Source organism: Lepisma saccharinum, chromosome 3 (assembly GCF_977018435.1).
Source record: "Lepisma saccharinum chromosome 3, izLepSacc3.1, whole genome shotgun sequence".
In the NCBI taxonomy this organism is placed as follows: Eukaryota; Metazoa; Arthropoda; class Insecta; order Zygentoma; family Lepismatidae; genus Lepisma; species Lepisma saccharinum.
In genome coordinates, this window is record NC_139231.1 from 86,649,595 (window position 1) to 86,671,857 (window position 22,263).

Here is a 22,263-nt window from a genome sequence, read left to right on the forward strand (position 1 = left end):
CAACGGAACACTTTGCAAATATTACGACATCGGCACATTTAGGAAAGCGTATGAAATAGGAAACGTGAGTTATGATGCACGTAAGATCGAAGTAAACTTTTGCGGAAGCTTGGATGACAAATCATTAAGCGGCTTGACGATCTTTAGTTGGCCTATGTGGCTTTGATTATCTCCAACAGTTTCGCTTTTGTATGAAGTGTTACAGAGAACAAAGAACACGTTTTTAATGAAAGCGGTTACCGGAAGTTGTCGGCTACAAGGCCAAGAGTTGGTCACTCACAGGGACCTACTGAAATCTAGGTCAGAGCTGGACAGACGGTCCAGACTTCTAGGCACCATGCATCTGTATTTTGGAACATTCCTGCGATCTTATCTCTAATTTCTCAAGGTGGTCAAGGTCGATTTAAAATAACATCCAAGCACATTCCATCTCTTCTCGCGTATCCAAAAGCAAGCGAAATCACAAAGGCAAAACAAGCCTAGCATGTTGGGTATCAGCCGTCGGGTGTGGGGTAACATTGGCACACTTGGGGGAGGGGAGGATAGAGGTCAAGTATTATTGGATATCACTCAAGCTTGGTGTGGTGGTGTCTATTATTAGATCAGACCCACTTGTGAGCGGTAGAGCACTCATGAAGGGAATGAGTATGAATAAAACGAGTGAAAAAACTTATTTTTCGGCCAATTTCCTTTTTCCAATTTTTCCACGGTTCCCGGGAAAAGGGTCGTTACTTCGAGAGGGTCGTTATATCCAAGGTCGTAGAATCGAGAGAGTGGACTGTATTTTTTTAATATAAAAATAGTTAACTCTGCAATGTCTGAAAATAAAAAGTAAATTCAAATTTCATACTTGTAATTCATATGTGGCCATTTTCCGAACGTTTCCCTCCTGGCTGCCTCACTAAACATAAGAGCCCTGTCAGCAGTGACTCCTTCTCCGGGGAATGTTGGAAGCAAACAGTTCAAGCGTTCATTGATAGCTGAAGCAATACTCAATGCTGGGATGTACCGGTTTTGTCGCTTCAACTCCTGTACCATTCCAGTACACACCAGCTTCAGGGTGGAGTGTGGTAGGTCTAAGCATATTGTATTCCACTGAAAAGAAACAAAAGATTATCAGTTACAGAACATTTCCTATGCATAAAGCAGAAAATTATTCATTTCACAAATGACCACCGATAGAGGCAATTCCTTGGGTAATGGATGTTTCATTTTTGAGGGGCATGTGGAATGTAAGAATCAACTTTTATTTATGAGAGGAGTTTTCTAATTCTAAATCATACATTTTCTAGCCTTGCCCGGTCAGAAAAATTAACAAAAAATACAGTATTATGTACAAAATGTGAAGTGTATTTGGAAAGGAACATTTCTCAGAATTCAATAATGCAGAAAATGTTATCATGGAAAAATTGAGATATGACACAAATTTGAAATTGTGTAAATATTGAAGTATTAGTATGTATTTTTATGTGTATATATTCAAAACACAGACTGTTAAAATTCAATCCTCACAGGGCAATTCCATGCCAAATCACTCAACCTCCGACCTCACCATTTCCAAATTGCATGAAAATGTGCGAGTTAGTAGTATTTGAGGAAACAATATTATTTGCACAATAACAGCCAACAGCGATACATACGTTTTGTGTAGCAGGGTTGTCAACTAGGGAAAATATGAAAAATTAAAAGCCCAGGTCCAAAGAAAAAAATCATACCTGTTGTTGCAGGTAAGATAGAATCTTCATGTTGGGCTCATTTTAAAGCTAAAGGATTGTTCTTTTAATAAAAAATAAACTTCTTTACAGTCAATCAAATTTTTATGTTAAGGTTATATCATATTATCTTTGACCTTGACAATTTTCAAAACTGTATATTTGAAACTAATACATATGGTGCATTAAGATGTTGTCTATACGTGACAGAAATATCATCTTGGGATGGCATTGGGAACAGGAGCTGCTGAAATTTATAAACTTAACGAAAAGGTGTTACTGTGCATTGACTGAGATACAAACACTGGGAACGAGGCACATGTTTACATTTTAGAAAAGTACACAATAATAATAACATTACGTATAGTGCAGATTATCGGCGTTTCCAATTCCTCATCTTCTCCTCTGAGGTCTTAGTGTCTGAAACTGGGATCTTATATGTCCGTCCAGTTCTTGGATCTACACTAGTCAGAACATCCTAGATGGGAATTCTTCTCATATCTGGATGTTGGGGATATACATACGATGGAGAAGGACCATGTGGATGAAGAAAACTGAAAACAACCTCATAAGAACTTTCACAAACATCGACAACACATCCCAACCACCATGCATCACACACGTTACAAACCACAAACTTCATCCAAAGGGCAACACTCGTGTGGTGTTTTTCACTTCTTATGTCTGTAGAAAACCTTTTCACAACAAGTTCTTCTGGTGTCAGAGGTATTCCTGGATTCAAACTTCTCCCAGGTTTAGGATTTGGTGATGACATTATTCCACATGCCCTCACTAGCTTTTTTGAAGTGCGTATCATGTGATTTGTTGCACTTGGGAATTAATTCTTAATTCTTCCAATACTCCAATCATTAGGTAGTAAGTATAGTCAAGATTTGCACTTTAGCACTTTTTTCTGTACATTTTTCAAACTTTTTTTTCAACGGCTCCAATATTTTTCCATGAGCACTTTTGTTTTCTGCAACCTGTTCTTCTGATGCTGGTATTTAGAATATTTTGTTTTGTACTGCTTCTGTAATTTTTATTTTGTTTTTGCTATAACCTGTTGATGAGTGGCCGCGGTGGCTCAGTCGGTAACACGTCTGACTACCATGCTAAAGGTCCCAGGTTTGATCCCCGGCCGGTTCAAATCCAGGAACTTTTCTAACATTGGAAGTGGCCCCGGCATCCACCCAGCGTCGAATAACATGGGTACCCGGGGGAAACCCTGGGGGGTAAAGGCGGTCAGGGGCATGGTGCTGATCACATCACCCCCACTCACGACTGGGTCAAGAAAGTGTGGGGCGTTACACCCACACCCCCTATACACCTTCATGGCATGGTGCTAAGCACAGGGGAACACTTTACGTTTTTTATAACCTGTTGATTTCATATTTTTTTTCTCTTTGATGGGTGATTCTCCAACACTTTGTAAGCTTTCGTTTAAAGCCTGAATAGAGACATCCCTGTGGAACTAATCCAATTCCTCATCACTACCATTATCATTTTCTCTTTGTTCTCTAACCATAGTGTCTTCACCACTCACTCTGTTGCTGGTTCTCATTGGAATTTGTTTTCTACAAGCATCACATATCTTGTATCCAATCTCCAGGTGTGGCAGCTTTTCTATCATCCATGGGAGAACATTTCTTAATTGTTTTCTGCTACTGGTATGTCCTTCAATATCAAAGGGGTTACAGCACTGTGTACGTACATAATAGTTCTTATCCTGTAATCTACTGCAAACAGATCCACACACACACTTACAAGATGAAATGTTAATAAGAACACTGGTACAGGACACCTCTCACTGCTTGAAAGGCTGTAGCTGCACTTAGAACAAAGTGACTGGGCACGTCCGAACTTGCTTCTTCGATATCATAGCTCCTGTTCCCAATGCCATCCCAAGATGATATTTCGGTCACATATAGACATCTTAATGCACCATATGTATTAGTTTCAAATATACAGTTTTGAAAATTTTCAAGGTCAGAGGTCATATGATATAACATTGACATAAAAATTTGATTGAAGGTAAAGAAGTTTATTTTCTATTAAAAGAACAAACCTTTAGCTTTAAAATGAGTCCAACATGAAGATTCTAGCTTACCTGCAATAACAGTTATGATTTTTTTTCTTCGACACAGTGTGTCAATTTTTCACCTTTTCCCTAAGTTGGCAACCCTGCTACATGAAAAGTATGCATTGCTGTTGGCTGTTATTGTGCAAATATTCTTTGCTCCTCAAATACTACTAACTCTGAGAGTTTCATGAAATTAGGAAATGGTGAGGTCAAAAATTCCATTTTTTTGAGTTATTTGGCATGGAATGACCCCAACCACATTAATAAAAATGCCATTTATTTGTGCAAAATGTTTTCCAAGTAACACTCATTATTTATTTATATAGAAAGTGCATTGGCCATGCATCGACCAGTGAACAGCAATCTGATGATTGATTTAACTCTCAAAGAATTGTGTCCTGGGTTTAGTGAACACTAGGAAAGTAAATTACTTTCCAAGGGTGAATGACATCATACCTATTCAATGAGTCACCTGTTGCTATGTGGACCAATAGGAGAATATTATCTTGTGTAAACAACGAGTCACCAACCCACACCATTTCCCCCTCTCCCTCCACTGTGTTTAGCATCCCAAATTTTTCACTCTTTAACCACCTTATTTATTCTGTAATAGTAGAAAGTGAGATCAAAATTAACTCATGGATTTGCAGTGCTCAAGAAGTTATTTTCTATTATTTCTTGCCCCACAAATACCGCTGATATGTATCCCATGTGACAGGAGGTGAATTCCCGAATTCCACTGGTTTTCTTGGTGTTCCAGAACATTACATTACAAAGTTAAAAAAATTGGACATGGCCTTTAAACTTTTATACATGGTTTTGCTCATTTCCTCTTTACTTTTTCTAAAAAAAATTCAAAATCTATACTTTTTCCATGACTAACGTAACATTTATAGGAGGCACATTCAGGACCCTCAAACTAGCAGTTAGGAGCACAATATTTCTTCCATTAAGACATTCACACTCCATATATATATAATATTATTTGGCCAATAATACATTTTAATTATTTTCTTTTTACTTATCTTTTCTTTCATCCAAAGTACCATATAAAACAGAATGTTTCTTCATTTTGTGATGAGCTTATTTAACCACATTTCACATTAGTGTCACTACCTTGAATGGAATACTGTTGACATATTCAGAAACCGCAGAATTTAAGCATTCCAACAATATTTAACATGATAGGGGTTCCGTAAACATGAAAAACCAATGCAGGTGTCAGAAAATCATGGTATGACCCTGTATGGCTTCATGTTGGCTGTCTGAATTATTCCATGCATAATACGCATCACAGTTGTTGTTTTTTTTTTGGGGGGGGGGATTTTGAAAAAATGCACATTATACATGAGTAAATACGGTATTTCTTGTACTGGCAAGCCATGCCTCACAGTAAAAACATTTTTACATCCTTCTAAAATAATAAAACTGGCATCTAAGTCGCTTTGCTAGACAACAATGGTTTGTGCAGATTAAGTCTCTACAGTCATGACAATAAAATTGCCTTCCAGTAAATTTACTGTGGAATAATACAGGGAAACCTCCTTAATACGATATTGGTTAATACGAAGTACCCTTTAATCTGAAGTTCTTCCCATTCCCCAGCCGATAAGATAGGATTTATAATGTATTTCAGTACGGATAAATCGAAATACAGATAATTTTTAATACAAAGTTGTTTACAAGACCCTTCCGCAAAACTGGTTTCGCTTAATTCGAAGTAGACACCTGCGTAAGTCGACAAGAGAAGATCGAATGTGGAGAGAGCGTGGACGTTATTTTAACTTGACCTTGACATGTTTCCTTGTTCTAAGAGCTGTCGACAACTCGAGGGAAGCAGCCCGAAATGGCGCATGGGAGGTCAAGCTCTTTCCCCGCTGAATGTGCCACCTTGGAAATATTCACCAGTGCTAGATGAGAAATGCGAGATAAGATCGCACGAATGTTCCAAAATACAAGACGCGTGTCGCCTGGAAGTCTCGCCCATCTGTCTAGCTCTGAGCTCGAGATACAGCAGTTTCCCGTGAGAGAGCAACTTTTGGCCTGTTAGCCGACAACTTCCGGTAACCACTTTCATTAAAAGTGTGTTCTTTGTGCCCTGTAGAACTTCATAAAAAAAAAGGGAAACTGTTACAGATAATCAAAGCCGCATAGGCCAACTAAAGATGGTCAACCCGCTTAAGGCGTTGTCATCTAGGTTCCCCACAAAAGTTGATGTCGATCTTACGTATGTTGCAACTCCAGTTTCCCGCTTCATACGTTTCCCAACTGTGCCGGTTATAAAATTTGCCAAAACAGTGTTTTGCTGTCTGAGTGACTTCTCCCCTTTATCTATCAGCAAACGGGGGGGTCTGTGCGCACACAGGCTCCTTTCCTTTGGTATCTAAAAAAAGCAAACAGTTCTGAATACCTTCTTCAAAACGAACAAAAAACGCAAGAAAAGTGAACCCCTTCCTTCTCCTACAACAGCTCATTATCCGCCACTGGTGTGCATGGTAATGTGATAATTGCAGAATTCAGGTCCCTCTTTCTTGTTTGAATGCAGCTGTCTGGATAGGAAATATTGCCCGTATTGCGATGGTAAAAGGTAATGCAAGGATCATTTTTTTTCACACTGCTGATAAAAGTTCGGTCTTCCACAACTGTGTTATCTTTAAAATGCCGATGATTTCCCTTCTGCCACCTGCTGCTCTAACTTCCAGCCGGTCTCATTGTGTTTACGCTGCAGCTGGCGCCAGTGTTTAGTCTAGCGTCTGGAAAGCTCTGGCTTGCCCATAATTGCAATCACTCATCCAGTGGGAAGGAATAAGCATCATTGTTTTGAATCTCGCAAAGCCATATAATCCCCGCTTTTCTTCAGAACCATTAGCGTGCTGCTGTTAAAAAAACAACAACAAAAAAAAACCGCAATGCTCAATGTAGGAATATGAGAGGAAACCTTTTGGCGGAGCGAGTGTTTGACCTCCAGAATACTCCTGAACCCTACAATAAATTGTCGATTAATCTGAAAATATGTGAGTTTCCCTAAAGCTTGTTTTTAGTTCATTTTATGCTGATGGGCTAAGCGAAATTAAATATACAGTTTAAAGTGGGATCCAAACCAGAGTGATTATCGAGTGCGGCACTGTTGGCACTGTTTAATGTGTCCTAGGATACACATTTGGTGCAAACAGATCGCAAGTTGTGTGTTTACTTTTTCAGAGTGGATTACAATGCAAGTTGAGGAAGAGTTTCAACTGATCCCTGCAAAGGGGGAGGGGGGGCGAATATGAAGTTAACTGAAGCAAAGAATACGTGACTTTTTTACGATGCGTTTTAGACAGCCGAACCAGAACGAAATTTACAGCCCCCATTTTTATGTTTTGTTTTGTGCCAGGGAAAGGTAGTGTTCTCTCCCAAGAGAATCTTCTCTTACCAGTTAATTCTGTAACGGACAATGTTCTAGTGAATGCACATAAAATCCAATATTCATTCTGTCGGATTATCTCCCGTCTCTTGCTTTGCGCCAGTGTGACTAATGTCAAGATTCTTCCGAGTTTCACTTCCTGCAATAAACGAGATTGTTTTCAAAAGAAAATACCGTTTTTTAAAAGACTTTTTGCCACAACATGCATCCCGTGCATAACCGGTTGTATAACCAGGCAGGATAAATGGTGTTAACCATCTCCTTGGAATCTTTGTGTCCGCGTTAAGCTCAGTGTTCTCATTTTGTGTAACATTTTTTACACTTTCTTTAAAACGTACAATATTATTATATAGTACATATAAAGCTTATTTTCTGAGCTACCACCAAGTATAAAACATCCTTTGTGGGGGTAATTTATACTCTACTTTATTTACACCTGAAAACAGGCGCCATCTTGAAAAGTTTGGATAACTCGAAGTCGTTTAATACGAAGTTGACATTTTTTGGTCCCTTGAACTTCGTATTAACGAGGTTTTCCTGTATGCTTAAATTTATTGTGAAGTACTAGGCTTAAGTTATTTCTGTTAGAAATACAAATACCGAAAGTAATAATAGTTCAAATATATAAAGTATCAGCTAAAAGTAATTCAAAAATACTAAATTAGGAATACCTTCACAGCTTTAGTGCCCTTTCTTCGTCTAGCTTGTCCATCCTTGATTTTCTTTGCTAGTTCTTCTACAACTTCATGAGTGTGGTCAACACCTGGGAGCTCCAAGTTCTGTAGACACTTATGTAGAAGTACAGCCTGAAAGACAAAAAATATTGTCAAAGATTGTTTTAAATCCACCTTATGCTCAAGACATATGGTTTAAAGTGAGATCCAATCCAACGTGCAATCAAACCTGTTACCACTTGATTACAAGGTGGCAGCAAGACCACTAGGCCATTGGGGAGGCCCTACAGCCTGAAAGAATATGTGGACACACACAGGTAAATATGCATTAAAATAAAACATTTAAACATAATTTTATACTGGTTAAGAATACAAGTTTTTCAAAATGCCTATGTTAGCTTCTAATCACACAGTTAAGTCAAATGTTTCACACCATCAGTTACTTTCAACTAAATTTTTTTCATATATATTTGCCGTGGTGGCTCAGTCGGTAACGGGTCTGACTACCATGCTAAAGGTCCCGGGTTCGAGCCCGATCCCCAGCTGGCTCAAATCCAGGAACTTTTCTAACGGTGAAAGCAGCCCCGGTGCCCACCCAGCGTCGAAAGACATGGGTACCTGGGGGAAACCCTGGGGGGTAAAGGCGGCCAGGGGCGTGATGCTGATCACATAACCGCAATCACGACGGGATCAAGAAAGTTTGGGTGGGGTGTTACCCCCTATACGCCTTCATGGCGTGGTGCTAAGCACAGGGGAGCACTTTACCTTTACTTTTCACTTTTAGATATTTGCAAAAATTTGTTATTGGTTGAAATTTCTGCTGATGCAGATATAAAATTTATCACCATAAATAGCTGATATTCTACCAATCAGACGTAAAATTGGTCATGTTCCCTGAAGAATGTGCATGGCTAATTCAGCTCCTTAATTGGCGCCTTAATTGGCACACATGTACCAGTGACTGCAATGGATTTTACCTTGGAAAAGAAATTGTGTATTTAGACATTTACTTTACAAAACTAGGGTATATGAATGATATGTTCAGTCCATACAAATAATAAGTAGAATTTTGCACCATAGACTATGCATGGTAACAAACACAAGAGCTGTTCTACATTTTAACTGCAATATAGAAGCACTTACAAATGCAGTGACTTTATGCATATTGCTTCATACTGTCCTCTACTCATATTACAGTCCACTTTCTGAATGAAGCTGAACTGTCCATGTTATATGTAGGTCTTATCAGCAAAACATGGTTTTCAGGGAACAAACATATCTCAAAAGTGTGTGTGTTCCATAACTTTTGTAACTTTCTGATGACAAAAATAGTTAAGTGTGAGCGTCATTACTCGTACATGTTACATTCAATTGGTGGTTATTGGGTGTATCAATTCTGAAGCATTTTATTACACACAATGTTCACCACACTTCACAATATGAATTTTCTGGCTGAAGGATTTAAATAATCAGAACATATAGTATTCCATTCTTCACTGAAAATTAGCCACCTTATGTCAGTAGGAAACAGGAAAGTTGGTACATTTTATACCAAATGACCGAAATTTCTTTTCTTGGGAAATTCAAAGTTACTTGTATGTAACTCAATTTTTTAAAATGAAATTTCAATATTTTTCTGGTGTGATTTCTTCCAACAAATTTTCTGTCGGTGAAAATATTTCTTATACCTTTTGAAATTGTACCTGCTTTGCTTTGTTGTAGTAGTGACACTACACAGTCAATAATTGTATGTATCTGTTGGTTTTCCACAAATGTTATAAATAGTTTGTTTTTTCTGAACCAACATAAATCTGGAAAATGGATTTCCCTTTCATTTCTCCATTGTACTTTTATCCTAGAAAGGTACTTTATTCCAATTGGATTCATGTTGATCTAACATTTCTTCTCCTCACATATAATCAGATAATTGCAATACAATGGAGAGAAGATGGTAGAAAGATTGATATTCTTTCTTTTGAATAATAAATGGGACTTTGTGAAGCACTAGAACTCTATTTAAACTGCATGATTTCAAATTATTACACTGTTCATCTCTAATTGCATTAGTGAATGGCTTTGTTACTAATATGCATACCTATTTGAAAGCAAAAATTAATAATCAAAAGAGGTAATAAATAATAAAAATATACCATTTGAAAAAAATGCTAACATTAAAAAACCCAGCCTCAATGTCTCATTTAATGATTAATGGAAAATTCTAGTCTTGCTTGGTTAAACCTTAATGAATTCTACTTTGGGTGCTCCATCTGACAGTAGTTACAACATAAAAATGTAGACATTGTAAGAATTGGGAATTCAAATAAAAACAAAGCAGCAATTATTGACCAATTTTCATACGTTTTGGATAAATTACGTGATGTTTCTTTAACTAAACAATAATTGAAAACTTCTTTGCAGTAGTTTTCTATAGCCATGTCAAGTCACGTGACAAGTTAGAAATTGATTGATTGAGTTGGTGTTTTAAGTCCATTTTATACACAGTAAGGCTAATTGGGACTGGACCTACAGTTTATAGTGGGATCCGAACCACTATGTGCCTCCACTGGGTATCGAACCAACTTAGAAATTGAAAACAGTAAAACAACTGGTTTACAGTTAGATATTAAAACAGCAGTTTGACAGAACCCCCTCCCCCATAGTATATGTGTGATTATCAACATCCACAGTACTGAAGGGTTAAATCAATGGCCAAAACTGTGCATGGGTATACAGTGGATTCCAGCAATGCCAAGACGTTAAAATGTGGGGAAATGTTAAATCTAGGAACATAAGATCAGGGCTCATCAGTATACAGCGGAACCTCGATTTTACGTTTCTCAGGGGACTAAGCTGAGAAAACTTAAAATGTGGGAAAATGTAAAATCGAGGAAAATTTCTTAACATTTTGTTATGTTGGGCCCATCAAGCTTGACTGCATAATGCGGGAAAATGTAAAATCGAGGAATGTAAAATCGGGGTTTCACTGTAATATAATTCACTTGCTTAACATTGTAGAATCAGTAACACTTAGCCTATCCGAACTTAACCTAGACTTGAAAATTTCAAATAAAAAAATTATATAATTTGACTTACATTAGTCGAAAAAGAAGTCAATTAAAAGTTCAGGTAAATGTTCAACTAATTAGTTAATTAGTAGAGGCACATAATTTTGGTGCACATAATTTAGGTAAATAAAAAAAGCGAAATTTTGTGTTTAAGAGTCGATTTCGCATTTTGCAGTTCATTTCACATCATTTCGTGACAAGGCAGGATAGGAAAATGCACCTCACACCTTTCAGAAACATGAAAAATTAACATTAAAATGTGTTATTTCACATTTCGTGTTTTCGTCAAAAACAAAATATGCATGCCTCTATTAATTAGTTAAACTTTCTTCAGAAAAGTTTTTCATCCTGATGTTATCTGCATGATATGAACATTGGTTTTGTTGTACAGTATCACCATGTGTACATGGCAAACCTTGAATATTTGGACATTTTATCAGCAATGTTAATAATAAATTGATAAATACATAAGTATTCTTTGAAATTTAAGGTTGTGGTGTCATTATATTATAATTGGAACAAAAAAAAATACATGCTCAAGCAGAAAAGTGGTGATATGCTGATTTAACTAGTGTTTTTCATTATAAAGGTCTGAAGCATACAATTCATACATAGCTCATAAATATTAGAAGTGGCAAAAAGATCTTTATTTAGTGTGGGGAGGGGAAACAGCTTTCAGATGATTCTCATTGCATGAGTGACCTCCTGCAGCAAACTTATCCACTTCTGCCACTGACTTTCAGTACAAAGTCTCCTACAAAAAAAAGATGGTTAACAATTCAAAATCAGGACAGCAGTGGTAGATTGAGCAAATTATTGCACTGAAATTAATAGCATTACTATATCATACTTGGGATTCTATCATATACGATTTGCACCTCTTCATAGAGTTTTACAGATATACACAAGATCAAACTGGCAGGGTGTTAAAATGAACAAGAAAGACTAAGAGAATAAGAAAAATATACAAAATAGGGCCGAGCCGATACCAGTTGAAATCTTCCTAACGATACCTTTGTTTTGAGTCGCTAAAACCAATGCCAAGAGCAACATTTGTCATTTTCAAAATTTCGTTCACCCTTCCTTGTGGTAGACTGGAAGAAGTTCGGTATGCAGTTTTTTCAAGAATTACTGAACCATCTCTCACCTGGGAAGCAGCTGATTGACAAGTTCAAAGGCATGGGTAAAGGCTGTGTGGAAATAAATAAATCATTCATTTCCAATTCCTGCTTGCAGACTCATGGGGTAAGAAAGGTGGTGGACGTTATTAATACCATGTTGGCTGTTTCCAGTCCAGATGATTGCAGAGTTCTTGGAAAAGATGGGTGAAGGTCGCTGGAGGGTTGATTGTGGATTCAACAATTTCTTCTTGTACTCTTCCCTTCTGTCCACTGGCGTACGCAGAGATGGGGCTGAAGAGGGTACAGCCCCCTCCGAAATTGTGAGAAAATCAATATTTACAAATAAAAGCAGTGAAAAATCCAGGAAAACCCAGAGTGGTAAATACAATGTCCGAAAGTTTCTAATAAGAATTATCTTATTGTGTATGTCGAAACACGTAGAAAGCAGCTATACCCTATATACCTTTAAAATTCCAGCCCCTCTCCCCCCACAAAAATCCTGTGTATGCCAGTGCTTCTGTGTTAATCTTTTATTAGACTGTTGGTATCGGCCGATACCGCAGCAACTTCACACTTTTTTTACATTAAAAAGTCTTGCATCATTTCAAAAACCTCTTTCTTTGCATAAAAAAAATACCAAATGTTACAAGACATTTTAATTAAAGTATTATAATGCCACATGAGAATAACCTGGGATTTATTTAATGTCAATAAAGGGATGTGATGAGTTAGTATGACTTGGTAACTAGCCTTTATTATTTTAAAATTGAATTTTACAAGTACCGGTATCAGTGAGAGTATCGGTTCAGCCCTAATATAAAATCTAAAAAATCCATGGTCAAGAGAGTATGGAAGGAAAGAGAACGACACAGAACAAAACTAAGTGGAAATCAATGGCTGGAAGTCAAAAGGAAGATCAAAGTTGAGATGGCAAGATGAAGTAGAGGCAAACCTACAAAAAATGGGTGTGAACAAATTTGAGAATGAAGGAAAAGAAAGAACAGCCTGGTGTAATAGGTTTGAGTAAGCCTAAACCCATAAAAGCTTGTAGAGCTATGTTAAGAAGTAGAGTGGGCAAAAAATGATACCAATGTATCCTTTTCATTTTAATCACTGATACCAGAGGTTATGAGTTTGGGTATTCTGCAGGGTATGCAAAACATGAATGTTCTAGTAATTTTTGAAAATTTGTGCTCTCTATTCAATGATGACTCTTTTAGTATTGTTAAGTATCTCAAAATACATGAATAATTTTAAGCAAAAATGATCACCTACAACATGTTTCTGCTTTACCCTACTCAGAAGTATATGAGTACTGACTCCAACATTGTTATTTTTTGTTTAAAATTCCTTTTAACAGAATTTAAACTATCCATATTAAATGCAACTGTCAACATGTTACTGCACTTGTTCCAAAGCTGCAAAATAAAATAAGAGGATATTGACCAAAAACAAAATTATTGTTCCTATTCAAGAGAATTTGATTACAATATCAGCAACAATGGAATTCAAATCTTATCAACGTCATATAAACCATTATCTCATCATCTTCTGGAGAGATAATATCACATATCCTAGAGAAATTTTCAGATATAATCAATGAATCTAAAACTAACAAGATATTTTACAAGAAGGCATGGCAACATGTAAGAATATAATACAAATAACCAAATACATTCATTACTATAAAGAAAATAAACAATGGTGGTAGGAAGAGTACAAAATACAACTAGAATACCACAAAAATATATTCTAGATAATTTACTTAAATCACAATTTAAAGCATTTTAGGCAATTAAAAGGCATGCACATTCCAAATACACCATCTTTCTAAGGGTGAGGTTTACCTCCAGTGCATCTATACCTTGCTTTGAAAGATTTGGTTAGAAAGTTGCATGATAATGCAAGATTTGAAATTCAATGATTTAAGCTTAGAACTATTGGCAGATGCAGATAAGATAAATTACATAACAATAGCTTTCAACTTATTCTCTTAAACTTCCACACCCTATAAACAAAGTATCATACTTCACACAGAGAATCAGCTATTCATGTAAGCTCCAATTAATGTACATTCCCAACTATACCTCAGACACTAGAAGTTCCAATTTGACAGAGTCATCTGACTTTGCCACTGGTAACTGGAGAATGGTATCCAGCAAAAGAACCCCATTGTAGTCACGTCTTACACCAATCCCTTTCCCATCTGTAAAAATAACTTTGTCTTGACCACCAAGGTACACTCCTTGAATTTTTGAACCACATCTAGCTGCAAAAAATGAGATGATCTAATTAGAATACAAAAACATATATCCTGGAAAAAATTCAATATTACAAATACCTTACACAAAAATATGGCCAATATTGATTTATCACTTAAAAAAATGCTTCAGGAATTGTTCCATTTTTAGTACAAGCAGAAAAAAAGATGACTAAAAAAATTAGTAATCTATTATTACAACAAGACTTCTAACCCGATCTCAGACCACCATATTTCTGGCAGTTTTCTGTTACATCATATCTTCCCTCTCTGACTGTGTATTTCATGCCATTTTATTGTACTTACTTTTAAAACAACAAATTTTCAAAGCATACAATGCATAAGCCTGGTACTTTCACTCTGAGTAACCGCTAATAATACCAGCTGCTGCTTGCAATTCAACCCAACAACCAATTTTTATAATGCTTTTTCCTGCCCAAATGATAAATGTAGCTTTCATATTTCAGAAAAATTAGGAATTTTATATCAAGTTGCTTTAATGTTGGTGAAATGGTTCTTTGTGTCAGAAAAAAAATTAAAGATAAATAAAAAAATATATAAAAACTGGTACAACTTCTGTCTGCTAGATGTTTGCATTTTCTTCATACATGTGTCTGTCATACATATGTCTACACATGCTAAAGATGCATAGTGAATACTTACTGCACCTCTCTTTTGGAACATTTTTTGCCCCATACATGAGTATGTTAGGGGATGCATTAGCATTTTCCTAATTTCTTCTCCTCCATGTGTACCCAACATTTAAACTGAACAAATATAATTCCAATTCAAAAATGTTTACATATGTTTGTTTCCCTTGTCTTCCTAAGTTCACATAATACTTTAAAAATCCACTTAAAACAGATAAATTTATGAGTATGTCAACTTCTACAACTTGTCTCTTGGTACCAAAATTTTGCAACAATTATTGCTTCCTGGGACTTAGGGCTAGAAAAACATGCAGAAAGCCGTAATTGTGTACCAAAAGGTAGTTTGCACAAGTTGTAGAGTTTGTAAATTTTAGATGATGCAAAATAATTGAACATATATGTACGAACAAGAAGGGGTAACGGTTCAGATTGTTTTATAATTTCTTACAAATTCTCCTGCAAAAGGACTACTCAATATCTTAAAATTTTGGAAATCATTGTCACATGAAATTTGAACCTTCCTTGAAGTAATGAGCACTGTTTGAATTCGAAAAAAAAAAGTTATGTTAAAAAAACTTTAAAATTACCTTATGCAAACATGTGTGCTTTCCATAGACAAAGTATTCTCTGTTGACAAGCAACAGTAAATATCATAGAGACTAGTGGGAATGAATGTAGAAGTAAATCTGAACCTTAGAAGAATGCATTTAGGGACTTTATTATAATGCTAAGTGAACCAAACCTGACCTTCTTAACCTAACCGCGAAAGCATATATTGAACAAAATCTTAAGTAATCGCTAAAACTCTGCAATATGTGTTAACAGGCGTAAATCAAAATCGAACGATGTAAAAATTGCATTCGTAGCACAATGAAATCGCAATAAAAGGAACTTGGGCCCCAAGAAGAGAGTGCAGAAATACTAAGGGGTCATTCCATGCCAAACGATTCAATGGTGGTGTGGTTGCATGACCATTTCAGAAAAATTTCATTTTTAGTACATATGTTTGTACATGTTTCTAGATTTGTAAACCAATGTTCAAAAAAAAAATTGTCTTTAGTTCTCCTCCGGCAGCCATTTTGCCAACATGGTGCATGACTTTCTTTTGCTAATGTAGCACTTTTCAGAAACCTTAAAATCTCAAAAACCATTAGAGCTAGAGACCTGAAACGAAATTAATGTTGTAGCTAATGAAATATACTTTCTATGATAATCTTTTGCTTAAAATTGCATCGTAAGTACGAAAATTATTGTGGAACTTGGGGTAATAGTTAGAAAAATGGATTTTGAAGATCAATTTTTTCAATGAAGGGGTTTAGTCTAAGGCTTGATTTTTTTTAATGTGTAGACCTGCCTACAGGATGTCTGTAAATAAAATATCAGTGCTTAGAAATGCAACCCTATTTTTACAGCATGGGCTGTAACGTAGCTGTTCATTGAACTTTGACCATTTTCGGGGTTAAATATCGCAGATGGGTTCTGTTGAAAAAAATCTGAAATTGGGCACAAAGGAAGCCCTGCATGAACCTAACTCACAGTAAAAATCTCACTTTTAGATTCAACTCGTCTTGGTCAATATGAGGTAACGTATGTCACCTAATTTCTGACATTGCAAAGTAAGGTTAAACTACATCCCATACTTAGAATAATCAAGTATTTTATTTTTCTCTTTTAAATTTGGGTTAAATAAAGCCTCAGAAAATATAGTAAGATAAGGTTTTAATACTTGACTTACCAGAAATTGAAATTACAAGGTATGACAATTGAAAATCTACTAAATGTCATTGCAAAAGGTTTGATTTATTAGGTACACACAAGCAGTTGGTATTGTCAGCTACAAATCTGACCTTCTCCCACATTTTTTAAATGTAGCAGTACATGCAGCTTAAGATAGGCAGTGGCATGCCCAGGAATTTCGAAAGGGAGGGGAGGGGTTACATATCCTTTTTTTTAGTATACAGCCTCTTATTTTGTCGCATCCTGCCTTTGACGTAATTGTTTATAAACAATACTAGGTCAAAGGTATTGGGTTATGACCCCCCCCCCCCCACCAACCCCTCCTTGGGCACTCCACTGAAAGTAGGCTATTTATTTTGGAGGGTCAAAGCTGGTAGAATATATAGGCTAATTTTTTGTTTCCTTTATTTTCCATGTTTCTTTCCCCCAAGAAAAGACATTCGTTGAAGTAGATGCGAGTCATGCACAGCAGAAGATTCAGAGACATGTTTTGATAGGATGTGAGTCAAGCCTGGAATTGATCTGTGCATGTACAATCTCTGCTGTCATTCTTCCTTTGCCTAATGTGCCGAGAGTAGTGACTTGAAAACCCATCTGAGATATTTAACCCCGAAAACTGTCAAAATTCAATGAATGGCCATGTTTGAGCCCATGCTGGGTAAGAATTGACAATATAGAGAAAGTCTGTAATTCACTTCCTACTTCTTATGCAATCCTGGTGACGCATCTGGAGTTACGATTTGGGGGTTGCGTGTTAAAATTGTACATGTACATGTAGAAGTTGTAAAATAACGTTGTTATTTACAGCGATAATTCTCCATAAAGAAATACAGGCACAATCTTTCATGTAAGAACAAATGACTTTCAAAATTTGTTGCGTTGTCCACAGCATTGCCACACTGTTCACAGCATTGGTCATGGAAAGTGATTGAGGTTAGGCAGGAGAGGGATGCGGACTTCAATTACAGGTAAGTTTGGCAACAGTGCTTCACCGTTGATTTCAGGAAAAATGGAGTGTTCCGTAGTGATGAAACATTGTTCGTCGGTTACATGCTACAAAACTAGGAATTGCTTATTGAAAGTGATCATTGGCCCACAAATCATTCACGGATAACCATTTCAGGTAAGGTTAGGTTAGGCAAGCATAGTTATAATATTTCGTTCGTAAAACTACACATATACTCCACCACTGATTTCAGGAAAAATGGCATGTTCCATGAAACATTGTTAGTCGATTACGTGCTACAAAACTAGGAATTCCTTATTGAAAGTGATCATAGGCACACAAACCATTAATGGAAGGTTGGGTTAGGTTCAGTTAGGTTAGGCAAGCATAGTTATAACATTTCGTTCGTAAAAGTTATAACATTTCGTTCGTAAAACTACGCATATACACCTATATATATAAAAAAAAATGAATCTGCTTTTTTTTTCAAATTTCCAGACGTGACCCCCGGTTTTTTACAACAGATTCGTGATTAGGATGCCAAAAGTAGTTAGTATACCGAAAATTAACTAAATTGGAGACTTTCTCTATATTGTCAATTCGCTCCCCATGCTATAAAAAAAGGGTTGCATTTCTAAGCACTGATATTTTATTTACAGACACCCTGCAGGTAGGTCTACACATGAAAAAAAAATCAAGCCTTAGACTAAACCCCTTCATTAAACAAATCGGGCTTAAAAATGCAATTTTTTAACTATTGTTACCCCAATTTCCACCATAATTTACGTACTTACGATGCAATTTTAAGCAAAAGATTATCATAGAAAGTATACTTCATTAGCTACAAAATTAATTTTGTTTCAGGTCTCTAGCTCTAATTGTTTTTGAGATATTAAGGTTTCTGAAAAGTGCTACATGAGCAAAAAAAGTCATGCACCATGTTCGAAAAATGGCTGCCACAGGAGAACTAAAGACAACATTTTTTTTTAAACTTTGGTTTACATATCTAGAAACATGTACAAACATATGTACTAAAAATGTTTTTTTTTCTAAAATGGTCATGCAACCAGTTATTTTAAAATTGGTTCATTTGTGCTACTTACTTATAAGAATTTTGGTAAGGAAATTATATTTCACACAAGATATCACAAATCAATGGAAAATATAATTCTAAATTCTGCTCAATGTAAGTGAATACAACTGCACATAAAAAAGTGATAAACAGAACAGGTTGTGAAGATGGCAGCATTAGTGTATTCCTAGACAAAACCCAAAATAGCTGGTGTAAAAATTGACAGAAAAACTGCCCCCTCCTCTGCTACAAAATATTACAGTAAGTACTTTAACTGTTTACCATATGAATTTAGACATGCGTAAAATTCATGCAGAATGGACACAAGTACAATCACAAGATTAACATCAAGCACGTTACTAGCTGCAGCAGATAAGGAAAACTTCGAATGCATTCTAACACACACAGTAACAGTATGGTATAGTGAAAACACATTTCTTCAAATTTACAGGAGAAACTACTTGCAGAAATGAGATTCTGTAGACTTTTGGAAGTTCGTGGAAGTGTTTTCTCCCTTCGTTCAACTTATTCGGCCGGTAAATCATGTATTTTTCGACACTAATGTATCTCCGATGCACGATAGCTCTTGCCACCATTACCATCGACTACGTGAATCAAATGTTCTGTGCATTCGATTATGTTGCAACCACGCGGTAGTTTTACAAGATGACGCGTGAGCAGGGTTTTTTTCCAATTTAATATGTTTGCCTAACCTAACTGAACCTAACCTAACCTTCCGTGAATGGTTTGTGGATTAAGTTTTGCTTGAAAACCTTCTGTGAATAGTTTGTGCGGCATTTTTCAGTTAATAAGTTTGGAAACATATTGTGTGTAACGAAAGCGAATTAGCAACGAACAACAAATACTTGTAATGTGAAAAAAGCAAAATCCCACGTTCAAAAATATTCCGCTATGCATAACAGGTAAGTACAAATGAATGGCTTATTGCAGAAAGGGACCTGAGTCACATTTTTGAGGTATCGGAGTTAATTTTTTCATCTCCACTGTGTCTAGCAGCATACTGCAGGGGAGTGCATTGAGGGTTGCAAAATTAACTATTCATTATGTTGAATATTTGAGCCAACAACGGCACATTTCTTTCTTACACTATTAATATTATAAGATTTTTCATTGTTTTTCTCAGAATTGTGCAAAAGTGACTCAGGTCCCTTTCTGCAATAAGCCATTCAAATGTAAGTAATTAGGAAATAAACGAGTGAAATGTGTTTTCACTATACCATACTGTTACCTTAACACATGCATGATGAACAATGTTGTATACAATAGCCCCTTATAGTTCGCTGCACTTTTTGACTCTCCTTGCACCAAAGCGTCTAGTTGGTTACACGGTGCGGTACTAATTTACTATTCCACAAACAGATTTCTTCAATTTTACACAAGAAAAAACTTACGGTAATAAGTTCCTGTTGCACTGTCTAACATCTGGGAGGCATTTTCTGTCATGTGGGAATGTATCATAGCGGAAATTCATGTTTTTTTGTTGAAAATTAATTCTCCGATGGACAATAGCCTTTAGCGCATATACCTTCGTAGATCATTATGCGTCGCGCTTGGGTTTTGTTCATTGGGATGCAGTGTTTCCAACCATCTGGATTTCCAACCAAACATATGAACATGATGTGTCATGAATGCATGGTGAAATTCATACCAGGAGCCACACAAAGCATTGACAGATAGCCCCAAAAACCATTCACGGATAGCCCCACGAACCATTTCCGGCAAGGTTAGGTTAGGCAAGCATAATTAACATTTCCTTCGTAAAACATTGCGAAGAATTATAAAAAAAAGAAAATTGAAAAAGAAAATTAAATTACATCAGCTTTCTTCACGAGTGTTTTCTGGGTTACGAAGGTTGGAAATACTGGATAACGAATGAAAATCGACAAAACACAAGCACGATGCGCGATTATGTACGAAGGTGTACGCGCCATACGGTGTCATATGCAAGCAAGACAATGCAAATAAAGAAGTACTCGTAATGTGAAAAATTGACATTACTTTCATCAAAAAAACGTGAATACACCTTAGAGAATGTTCCGCGAAGCAGATAGGTAAGTACGAATGTTAAAAGTGACGAAACGAAGAAGTTACAGGTGTTTGTGGAATAGTAAATTTTTATCCACAGTGCAACACAGTCATCTAGTTTGTTGATTTCGAGTCAAGTAGTGTATTTGGTGTTTGCACCATTTGCACTACGTTCTCGGTACGTACATACTCAATGTATGTACGGTGTATGGTCACGTGGTGACTAACTAATCAAATGAACATTTAAAGCAGCACAGGCATTTCTTGAATCTTCTGAACTTGAACACTGCTTTCAGTCTACTTGGTTGAACATCATTTTCTTCCACCACCCTGACACTGGAATACACCTGCACTACACCAAGTGTCAAAAAGTGCAGCGAACTAGACAGGGTTAGCGCTATAACTAATTTACTAACTTTCTCCTCATTCATGAAAAGTTCAATGCACATAGGTGATCGAATACATTCTTGAGAAGACGTCTATTTTTTTAAAAAAAATTAATATTGCAAGTTCACAGCAATTACATAGCTACTTTTATTCAACAACCTGTTCCTATTTTCTTTACCATATTTATAATGATAATATGTGGGCAAGCCCAGTAAAACATTCTATAAATGCATAATTCAAATTAGACGCTTCACCGAGTCTTCGAAAAGAAAAATAGCCGTGAATACATATATCCTGTTACAGAACTTACGTTAATGTTCTTTATACATTTTTAATACAATAAGAAATTTTTGCTGCAATCTGTACGTCTTAGAAGTTCTTATCACCTAGATGCTGCATTAGACGTACCGTGAAGAGATGATACATTGCAATTGTACACATCGTCAAAATAACCATTTTCTCGTTTTTTCTATATATTTAACAGAAACGAGAAAAACATTATAGTAAATAGCTGCCAATATTCAACGTGTATCTATGGTACAGCCCATGTCAACTTACCAGAGAGGCCACTCTTCTGCAGAATTACACCGGAATTAACATCAAGGGCAAGAACTTCTGAATCTCCAGTTAAAATCAGGATAATATTTAAATTCGGGTGATAAATAATACTTCTAGAATCCGCTTGTACATTAAGATAACCGTCTTCGATCAAATACGACACTTCACACTCAGCCATTTTATACCCATAGTCCCCCACTAAACCATTGATCATGTGATCAGTATGGCTAAGCAGCGAACAGAGAACTTACGAAGTACAAGAAGCTGGCGAAGTCTTTGTCATAACAAACTGTGATACCAAAAGTAGAAGCAAAAACAATAAACAAAAATAAAATAAATGAGAAAAAGTACGTAATTATGTTAAGCGAGAATATTAGCAATATGCGAACTAAAGAATATTGGAGCTTTGGCATTGGTAATGGACCAGTCAGGAACTCCTAGAACAGATGTATCAAATTGAGATTACAAGTGCGTATGTAAGTAAAAGTGATCAGATGTTAATAAGTGATGCCTGTAACTGTTAAAAATAAAAGAAAAATATCTCTGGTT

General features: G+C 36.2%; 1 protein-coding gene across 1 annotated transcript in view; it reads right to left on the reverse strand.

Annotated features, from left to right (window-relative positions):
- The window catches only part of LOC145985596 (dual E2 ubiquitin-conjugating enzyme/E3 ubiquitin-protein ligase BIRC6-like), a 241,336-nt gene extending 219,430 nt beyond the window's left edge, over positions 1–21,906 (reverse strand). Inside the window, exons 1-4 of the mRNA XM_083119666.1 lie at positions 21,715–21,906; positions 14,146–14,327; positions 7,870–8,004; positions 851–1,095 (exon numbers count right to left, since the gene is read on the reverse strand). Of these exons, the coding sequence (XP_082975792.1) occupies positions 851–1,095; positions 7,870–8,004; positions 14,146–14,327; positions 21,715–21,892 (740 nt within the window). The 5' untranslated portion in view covers positions 21,893–21,906. The remainder of the gene's footprint in view (positions 1–850; positions 1,096–7,869; positions 8,005–14,145; positions 14,328–21,714) is intronic.
- Between the last annotated feature and the right edge of the window lie 357 nt (positions 21,907–22,263).